Genomic DNA, 10664 nt, shown 5'->3' with positions numbered 1-10664 from the left:
TCCCGCGCCGTCGTCCGTACAACCGCCTTCATCCACCGATTTCTGGCTGCTTTGCAGAAATTGTGCACCGCCGGTCAAACATCCTGTCAGCGTGCTCCAATTCCAACTATGTCTATGTCGATTCCCGGCGAATCTTCTCGATATAGACTAATTCCACCGAGCGGCGCGGTGCACGCACGCAACACAGGGAACGCACGCACGTGCAGATTCTGGCAAGCGGCGCGACGCACGCGAGCTAGTCTCACATGGGATCTAGCTAGCTCTAACTATTTGGTGCTAATCATCTCCCGATTGATTCACAAATATCCAATCGATTCGATAGCTAGCTTGCTAGCTTAGTGGTGCTACTATTTCTATTAAGCTTGCTAGCTAGGTGGAGGCGGGTGCTAGGGCGAGGGCGGCGGGCTCTTGGGCGCGGGGAGGCCCAGCAAGGGGCGCGGGTGGTGGCCTCGCGGGGAGACCTAGGCAGCGGCACAGACAGTTCTTGTGAAGAAGAAGATGATTTTCCGAATATTTCGTTTTTCGGTTTTAGTTTACAGGTGTGTCTGCGCTAGCTGATTTACGACCCGTAAACACGTTTTCGGAAGATTGAACTTGAGTTTTTCGGTTTGCACTTTTACAGGCTCTGGTAGAGATGCTCTAGGTGCGGGTATTTTTACCCACGGGTACCCATTTACCTTGCCGGGTGACGAGTATGGAAAAAACTTGTACCCATTGATGGGTATAGGTATGGGTGACGGGTAAGAATGAAAGTGACGGGTACGGGTATGGGAGGGCTCTACCCGTACACATACCCTGCGGTTGCCATCCCTATCCTGAATCCAGACGAAACAGTGCCCCATCCCAGGCTTGGGCACCGGAGGGATGCCGACGCCATTGACGGCCATCTTCCAGCCGTCGTTGTTGGACATGGGCATGTATGGAGGCACTAGGATAGCGTACGCCTCAGTGGCGGGTGGTGAGGCTGTTGCAGCGAAAGCCGTTCATGGTGAGGTCATTGCGGTGGCTGCTCGACATGTGGGATCTAGAGGTAGGCGAGGTGTTTGAGGGCACATTGAGGGAGAGAGCGGCGAGAGGAGGTCACCATTTATACAACGGAGGTAGGTGAAGAGGCAGCCGGGGGAGGGGGCACGCATTAACACCGACGCGTATGGCCACGCTGCCATGCGCGCGTTCATGAGGCCGCTTGGGAAATCTTTGCGGTTTGCTAGAAAAGCTACGCGGCAATTACGCCGCTTGACCAGATGTGTGGAAACGGGTTTAAACCCGCGTGTCCATACCTCTGCATCACTGATGCGACAGACCCACCTTTGACGCTCCTTTTATTTGCGTCCCGCTAGTGCAACGACCCTGTTGTAGCAGGACGGCCTCGGCACTTCGAATACCGTATTGAGCTGCGCTGGACCGAACCGGTCTCTGGGGCGCGCGGCTGTGCCCGTTTTCTTGTCTGAGCGTGCCAAAAGACTGGCCGAATCTATCTCTTCCTCTACCCTACATGTATGTTGGGCATGCTGGTGCTTGTGACTTGTCTCTGCTGAGTCAATGGAGGTCCTGTACCTGGCACAGTGAGGTGACATACATGGACCAGGATGCATCAGCTCAGGCTTTGCATGACACTCATGCCGTTGCCATTGCTCTGCTCTGCTTCCTGGCATTTGCTCTGGTTCCTGATTACCATACAGACAGCGCTTGCCAAGACAAGTGTGAGGCCAGCCATCAAATGCTAAGAAAGAAGAAGCCAACAGCCAACTACATAATCTCCGTGATAACTTTACGAGTCTGTGATTGTTTGTCATGACATCATAAAGAAGACAATTACTCCGTACTGAAGCTCAGAGCTGACTGTTTCATCTTCTCCTCTTCTGAATAAGTAATAAATACACTACGAGAGCAATCATCAATGAGAGGCCAAGTTAAAAGGAAAACCGCATATCTGAATGACAAATCAGGTGTAGTATATGGAGAACACTTCACAAATTGCAGTAACCAACTGATATTCACAAGAGCTATGGAATCCTGAACAGTTCACATAAGTGTGCATATCTCTACTGAAAGATTCTTACTAACATTTCTGAACAAAACTTGTTCCTGTCACAGTTGTGAAATGCAATGCAAATCCTATGGTAAAGAAAGTTTGTTTCTAACATCTCTGAACAAAAAATGGGTCCTGTCACATTTCTGAACCGCAATGCTAATCCCACTGTAAAGAAAGTTTATTTCTAACATCTCTGAACAAAACGTGTTCCTGTCACAGTTATGAACCGCAATGCTAATCCTGCTGTGAAGGAAATTTCTGTCTAAGCAGTTGTGAACCAAAACCTCTACCTGTCCCAGTTTCTGAACTGTAACGCTGGTCGGACTGTACCCCGATCGGCAAGCTTCTCGATGCCAGATGCATCATCATCCATGTCCATCCTATGAATCATCAGATTGTCAGCGCATTGCAGACAAGGGGATATGATCATGATGCGTGTCTCGCTCCTAGAATGCACAACGACCCTGCAGTGCCTTGCAATGCTCCAGCAGGAATGGGTTGGACTCTGCGCATCCCCGACGCCACGGGGCGCCATGCCCGAAGAGCATGTCGTCGTCAATCTCTAGCTTCGGCGTCCTCGGGCTCGGGAAGCCTTCGCTGGCCTCTGGCAGCGGCGTGCTCTGGCTCGGGATGCCCCCATCTGCCTCTAGATGCAGCATGGTCTGGTCCAGGATGCCTTGTATGGCCTCTAAATGCGGCGTGCTCTGGCTCGCCTCTAGCTCCGCCGTGCTCTGGCTTGCCTCCAACTGTAGCGTGCTCCGGCTCAGGAATCCCTCGATCTCCTTGCGGTCCGCCTCAAATGTGGCCGTCGGATCGCTGTCCCTCATCTCCAGATTGGCTGAATTTTTGTTCAGGTTTCAGGGTTCTTGTCAGAAAATGTTGATTGTGTTGCAACAGAATTACTCAAATCAAAATATACTGAAGAATCAAACAAATTCAGTTTGAACTTAAACGAGAGAGACAAATTTAGTCCACTGTTCCATCAATATCGAGTAAATCATTGCTCCTTGCTGAACTTTCACCCCATCGACAGTATGCAAACATAAACAGCTATCTTTGATCATGTTTCAGGTATCTTGTCATACAAGGGAAATTGTGTTCAACTGTAATAATCAAGCCAAATAATACTGAAGATTTGTTAAACAGAGTCAGTCTGAACTAAAACCAAGTTAAAACATCGTTCCATCTAGATTTAGCAAAGCACTGTTCCGTCTTCAACTTTTCACCATGTCGAACTACCCAAACTTGAACTGCTAGTGCACTTGCATTTGCAGATACAAAAAAGTTCAGATTGTTGGCTGGATTGTGAGCATGTTTCAGTTCACTGTCAGAAATTGTAAATTTTGTGTTGTAGCAGTATTACCAATCAATTCAAAGACTACTCAAGAACCAACCAAATCCTAGTGTTGAAGTTTCCATTGAACTTTGCAGATGTATGTAACCAAATTCTCCGTTACATTCGTTCAACCATTGTGGCTGTGTTAATTTTCTTGGCCACGGCAAATCCTATAACCAGCTACTGCACTTGCATTTGCATACGCACAGAATTCAGTTGCTTGTCAACAACAAATGCCTAAACGTGCTTAGGGATGAACTATTAGCTGTCCTAGACAGAATTTCTACATATTCCGCATCAAAATTTACAGGTATAGTAACGTCCCATGCTCTGAACCAAATTTGTGTTGCAATATATTACCTATCATACAGAGTATCAAAAATTATCGAAGAATGAAACAAGTCCTACTAGTTTTGACGTTTCCATGGAACTCTGCAGATGTATGTACCAACATAACCAATAAAATTCATCTAGATTCGTTGCACCATTGTGACTTTGTCAATGTTCTTGGCCATGGCCAATCCTAGTAACCAGCTACTGCACTTGCATTTCAGAGACAAATAATTCAGTTTCTTCTCAGGAACAAATTACTAAACGTGCCTAGAGATGAACAATTATCTGTCACAGAGAGAAGTTTCTACATGTTTCCCACTCAAATTTACACACACAGTAAAGTCCCATGCTCTGAAACCAAATTTGTGTTGCAGCATCATTATCAGTCAAATCAAAGCCTTGGAGAATCAAGCAAGTCCTACAGTACTAGCTTTGAACTTTGCATGGAACTCTGCAGATGTATGTACCAACATAACCAATAAAATTCATCTAGATTCGTTGCACCATTGTGAGTTCGTCAATTTTCTTCGCCATCCCCAATCCGACCACCTACTGCACTTGCACTTCAGAGACAAATAATTCAGTTTCTTAGGAGCAAATTACGACTAAACGTGCCTAGAAACGAGCAATCAGCTATCATAGAGAGAAGTTTCCCACCCAAATTTACAGATACAGTAACGTCCCATGCTCTGAAACCAAAATACATGTGGGATTAACCAAGTACACGTTTCCGTCCAGATTCAGTAACCAACTCTCAAATCGACTTGTGTACCTCTCTCGTTCAGAACCCAAAAGAAGGCGGTGGGGGATTAACCTAGCCTAAATTCCGTCCAGGTTCATTAGTGAGCAATCAGTTGGTGCACGCACGCGCGCACTCGCGACGGGAGGAAGGAAGAGGACTAGGTGCTTACCATCGGGACGGTCGTGCGGCCATGCGAAGTACTCCCAGTCCCACCTCTCGAAGTCGAACCTGGGGCGCTGAAGCCTCACCAGCGGCTCTCGCACGGCGGCGGCGAACCCCAGCTCCGGGCTCCTGCATTTCAATTCGCGAATCAAACACCAAGAATCAGTCAACCCGATCGGAAACAGAGACAAATCCAGCAAGAAAAGCGAGCAGCCCTTGAATTGACAGAGAAATAACGGAGGAAGAGGAATACAGCCGGATGAGAATAAGGCAGGCGAGAAAACAGAGCATGGATGCGCAGCAATGGCGGCGACGGCAAGAACGGTGGCGAAACTTATCAAGCATCCGCGCGCGCGCGGAAGAAACAGAGCAGGAGAGAACACATTGGAGGAAGGAACCAAGAAAAGAAGAAGAGTAGGGAGAAGGAACACTCGCCTGAGAAGCGCGACGCCTCTGTCCATCTCGATCTCCGCCCTGAACCGGCCGCCGCCGCTCCTGTGCTCCCCTCTGCTGGCCGACCTCGCCATCACCGGCGACAGGCTGCTGCAGCTGCTCATCCTCTCGGAGGGAAAAGCGCTCGCTCTGCGCCTGTCTCGTGCGGGGTGGGCTCTCTGTCTCTCTCCGGGAGTCGCGCGGCAGAGGAAGAGAGGAGAGACGCTCGGGGAAGAAGAAGGGAAAAGGGTGGAGATGGCGGGCGGGAGCTTGTTGGTTCCGGCCGTTAATATACGCTCGGATCGCTCCCAACGGCCTTCCTCCGTGTGACCCCACCCCTGTGTCCGTCCCGTTTCACACGCACCTCGTATCGTAACGCCACGTCAGTCAAAGCAGTCAACGAATTCAACTCGGTTTGGTTCCTAGTCGAATTGAATCGGGGAAACGGCAAACGTTTGCGAGTGTAAGAGGGACACGGTCCATTTCGATTACTCGTAAAAAAAAGGCTCCCATTTCGGTCCTCTTTTTTAAAAAGAAAATTGAGAAGGTAAAGGTTGAGTCTCAATGGACATATTGATATTTTGATAAAAAATAGTAAATTTACAACTGTATAAGTCTAAGACTAACTCTAAAAAAAACTCATCACAAACTGTACAAGCTTCTTTCAAAGCATACGCTAGACCGAAACACATATCACTTAAGATAAGACACGACTAACAAACATTACAGTAGACACCACCAAACATATCCTAACAAACGCAAGCCTGCCAAAGGAAGGAAGAGATCCAATCCACAAAGAATGGCAAAGTTGAGCCACTCCGGCTTTGGAGAAGACACGTCCCGGAAGCCACACCACCGCACATCACCACATTCTTGGCCTTTGCAACATATGGCAATGATCGATAGCCAACACTCGTCGAGTGAAACCACACAACCGAAATTTGCAACAAAGGTCCACTTGCCAAATGTGTAGCCAAAGTAGCACGACACCAAGGATCCTAGGATTTGCTCGCTAGAGTCAAAGTAGACACCATCAACGCACGTGCCACATTCGGGCCGTACCTCAAGAACAATGCCCCAGGGAGGGAGAGTGAGGTATGTGCCGCCGTTGTCATGTAGCAAGATAGATCTTAGTTTTTTCAAGGAGGACTAAACCACAAAGGATGGAGGTGAACCGATGCTCCTTGACAATGCCCCCAAGGTGGGGAACGATGCACGAGCGTGCCACTATTGTGGACGCCGACAAAGGTCGAGCAGGGCTTTCGCCTAGAGCGCCACGATTACCGCTCATGCCACTATCATCTCCTTTTATCTCATCCAATTCGATTAATTGACATAGTATATGGACGCGTGGTTTCACTCGCCGGATACTTAGGGCAACCATATCCCGTCCCCATGCCTCATTTGACAGCTACGATAGCCGGATATGGCAAGGAAGAGGATCCTAAGATCTCCATGCACATAGTAGTGGACTAGTGGTAGTTTAGGTCTTACCTCAAGGGCATATGTCACTATATTATTGGTAGTTTAAAAGGTGTCATCGGAGCTTGTGTGCCACATCCGGTGCTTGCTGGTGGTTGTCCTCTTCTCTGTGGTGCTCTACTAGCTGGAGCTGGAGGTGAAGAAATTCCACATTACCGGTATCTCCATGTATAAGCATGTCGGCAACCTAGATCTGGAGGTGAAGATCTTACCTGAATTGCTCTCCTTATGCCGTCCTGGGGGAGGGGGTGATGTGTATAGGAGGCAAAATCACAAGGTGGAGAGGAGGCAAGATTTTTTCTGTTCGGGCTAAAGTTGCATTTCAATCTTTGATCCCAATATAAGGTCTTCTTGTGGTGGAGCTATGTCCCCATCGTTGGTCCTTCCCTTAAGGGATGGGGATCCCGTGGTCCATGGCTGGCATGTACTACCGTTGCCTACTTCTTCTGAATGAGGGCTCGTTTGGTTCCCACGATCTGCCCGGGATACCGGCCTTTTCCCTGGGTGGGAGGTCCACATGGAAACTTTGGCCCAGGTTTTTCTGCTGGCCCATTTGGTGGCACAGGGGAGAGGGTTCCGTGCCGATCCACGTCTTTTACCTGGGAGATAAATCCAGACCTCGCGAGGTCGGAAACGAAGGGCTCTGCGCCTCGCAACCTGCTCCGCTCTGCCCAGCCACCTCCTCCGCTCTTCTCTGCAACCTCTGCCTCCCTCCGGCGTGACTAGTCTCATGTGACCTCCACAAGGAGTGACGTGTATTCATCTTCTCCCTCACACGACCAGCGACCTACCTCCACCTCCCGCTGATCTACAGATTCGGTGACTAATCGTTGAACCACCCCAGCCCCACCCCTAGCCACCAAATGGCAACAAACATTTTCCCCAGCGGGAGGGGATCCCTTGTGCCCCCCAAATTTCCTCTAGGGATTTGCTTCCCTGGTTCAGTTACCCCTAACAACAAAACAAGGCCTGAAGGGTGATTCCTCTCGCTACAAGGCCAAAGGGGAGACAGACCAACACCAACCAAGCCTATGCGATGGTTTATTTAGTTGTCAAACCGGTGGATATGGTGAAGAAAGTCACTGGCCAAGTGGTTCGTTCCCGGCGACTTGACTTTGGTCTTTGGTTGATAGTAGGACTAAGTTACAATTTTATTTTCTAGTTTTGGGTCCTTGATGTAATATGCAAGGGTTGGTATGTATTTTTAAATTTCTTCGATGGTCCTTGTGTAAGTTATGATTGTACTATTTCTAGAAATATCTAGTGTGTCTAGGGGTCCTCCTTCTAAACCCTTCCCTTGTTGAAAGACGAAGAAAAATATAAGTTTTAATGTCACTGGTTTACGAGCCTATCAATCTTAGAAATACCAACTTGGAGAACTACCATACCTAATCCATTAGCAACAAACCTGAATTTGAGACTACTTATAGTAGATGTAACATAGGTAGTATTCTCTCCGTTTCAAAAAATAAGGCGTCCTCATTTTTCAAGCTTTTTATTTGACCAAAGAATTATTTTAAATATATATTTTTTGTATGAGATTAGCATCATTAGAAATTGTTTTTAAAATACGAATCCAATGATATTAATTACATATAATATCACCGAGATTTTGTTGCTCAATTTTTATGGTCAAACTTCGTCTTGGAATACGTGTGCGCCTTATTCTTTGAAACTGAGTTAGTAACATACAACTACGTGCGATGACAACTAAACATTTTGATGAATATCACTAATTGATGAAAAAGATGATTGCGATAACTAGCTATTTTATCACTGCATCACACATTCCAAAAAAAAAAATGACTCTACAAAGTAATAAATATGATATTTTATATTACCACACTAGGCTACTCATAGCGGGGAGTATATATAGAGTAGTGTCATGCATATGGCACTAGTATATGTTAGTACATTTATTGTGCATAGTAACATAGATGTAGTATCATAGTTGGGTGCATTAATTTACTTATATACTTATTTTATCTTAAAAAGTTTGATGTTATAATAACATAGCTAGTTACCACAACCATGTCTCTTATTTTAATGACATACCATGTCATCAAAATGGCTAGTTGTCACTGCATGTTGCTGCATATTATTAACTTTGTTACTTCCACCGTAAGTAGTCTGATAGTACCCACTAAAAATAGTAACATATACATATTAGTAATATGTGTATGTTACTACTCTATGTCACCAACTATGGCTAGATTATCTCTCGTGCATTGTAAGCATGTCAAAATAATATCTAGTATTGTGGTACGTTGAACCACTATCACTGACCCTTGTCACGCTGGCTGAACGAGTGGTTGAACCTATTGTAGCGCTTGCCGTTGTGTGACTTAAGTGAGTCACAAGTTAGGTCGGAGGCGTTGGATCTTGATTAAAGGACTACTATTAGTTGTTTCAAAAAGTAGGAAAATTATAATAAATGGTACTGTAATTACATGTTTTTTACTGTACATAAAATGATTTGGAAAATGATTCTGGTTCTTTTATCAATGCCTAAGTTTTGGTTGGATGGTTAGAAGGGTAGTGACACCCTCAGCCAAGCAAAGATTAAACCCTAGGTTTCCACTTTGATCTCTCAAAAATGTGAAATATCCTTCAATGGGAGGTGATATTTTTATCGATAGCAAGACGATGCATTTGTGGTGACTTGTCAATCTCAAGATCCGTCAGATCAATTTCCTTAAACCAGTTTCTTTGAGATACTCTTAGGGTTGCATGTGTGCGTTTGTAAGGTTGAATGTATGTATCTGCGCCTATACTGTGTGTTTTGCAGTAAAAAAAAGTCTTGTTGCGCTGGTCCATTTCAGTGTAAAGTTACACCGAGCAGCAAAATAGTGTTAGACAGTCATTTGGAGTGGAAAGCCTATGTGTGGTCGCATCGTTCTTTGTGAGCACCAAGCATGTTGGGATGTTTCTAACGAGTTTGTGCGATCATTGTAAACCCTTTGCCAGTATTTGTTCAATAAATGAACTAGATTAAGGTACTATGCATTGCTTCCATATACAGGCCAGTGCAGTCCCCTTTTCGAAAAAACACCAAGAAAGAAAATAATGTTAAGAGTCATTTGAGTGGCAAAATCGTGGCTAGTCGTATCGATGAGTTAGAAACATTTTGTGTGGCAAGATGCATAAATCGTGTAAAGAACAAATGTCGAGGAGAAGGTGCCCCAAATTTTAGTCTGCTTGCTCCCATGTTATTTCAGAATGTTTGGCTGTCATTGTTTGTAGGACTGAAACTAGTCAAAGCCACTGTCAACTACGTCTTGAGTGGATTTCCCGCTCTCAAAGTGGCCCATGGTAAAATGGCAAGTACATTCACTTGCCCATCCATGAAATGAAATGTTGCTGGTTGAGTTCATCACAAGTGTGATTTATGTAATTCTATAGTTTTCAGAGCTTCGTTCAAAGGAGTTCGCCAAACGGGGTGCAGTGGATCAAAGAAGGGAGTTTACCAAAGAGGGAGCTTCGTTCAAATGAGGAGTTTACAAAAGGTAGCATTTATTTTTTGAAAAATTCAAGAACAGCATTTCAAAGTTTCAAAAAAGTCTGAAACAAATCTGGAAGTAGTTAAGGATGTATTCTACAAGCATGTATAAAGTCTTAATACGGAATATCTTATACTCTGGTCTACACAAAAATAACACATCTTGAGGTTTCAAGAATGTGTACTGTTCACATTACTCGGATCCACACATAGAGCCTCCAGAATTGCGCATTTCAAATAAAAGTTGGCCCTATAGCGATCATAGCCACATCTTGACGTCAATTTTTTCGAGAACCCACATGAGATCTGCGCGTCAATCATTAACCTCGAAGGCAGGACCAAGATGTCAAAAAGTTACAAAAAGCAAGCAATAAACGAACGGAAAGAAAGAAAGAAAGAAAGAAAAAGGTTAATAGATTACCAGAACAAGGCCACCTAGTAGCAACGACTTTGGGCGCTACCTGGGGAGATCAAGCTACTGATAGCATTTTCGAACAACCTGACGCACTTCAAAATGTGTGCCTTGCTAGTTCCAACTTCTCGCACTAAACAAAATGATAAAGAAAACAATGGATAGCAAGGAGAAACTATGAATGTACGACTCCATCATTTCGAACACTAGTAATAGATGTGGAGTCCATCA

General features: G+C 45.5%; 1 protein-coding gene across 1 annotated transcript; it reads right to left on the bottom strand.

Moving 5' to 3' along the window:
• Positions 1–2017: 2017 nt before the first annotated feature.
• LOC127311340 (uncharacterized) lies at positions 2018–5297 on the bottom strand. The gene is made up of 3 exons (XM_051341759.1): positions 5044–5297; positions 4616–4737; positions 2018–2873 (listed from the first exon to the last, which is right to left on the bottom strand). The coding sequence occupies exons 1-3, from the start codon at positions 5163–5165 to the stop codon at positions 2482–2484; spliced, it is 636 nt and encodes a 211-aa protein (XP_051197719.1). The 5' UTR covers positions 5166–5297; the 3' UTR covers positions 2018–2481.
• Between the last annotated feature and the right edge of the window lie 5367 nt (positions 5298–10664).

This window comes from Lolium perenne, chromosome 1, assembly GCF_019359855.2.
Source record: "Lolium perenne isolate Kyuss_39 chromosome 1, Kyuss_2.0, whole genome shotgun sequence".
NCBI lineage: Eukaryota > Viridiplantae > Streptophyta > Magnoliopsida > Poales > Poaceae > Lolium > Lolium perenne.
Note: the sequence above shows the minus strand (reverse complement) of the source record. Positions and strands in the feature narration are given on the sequence as shown.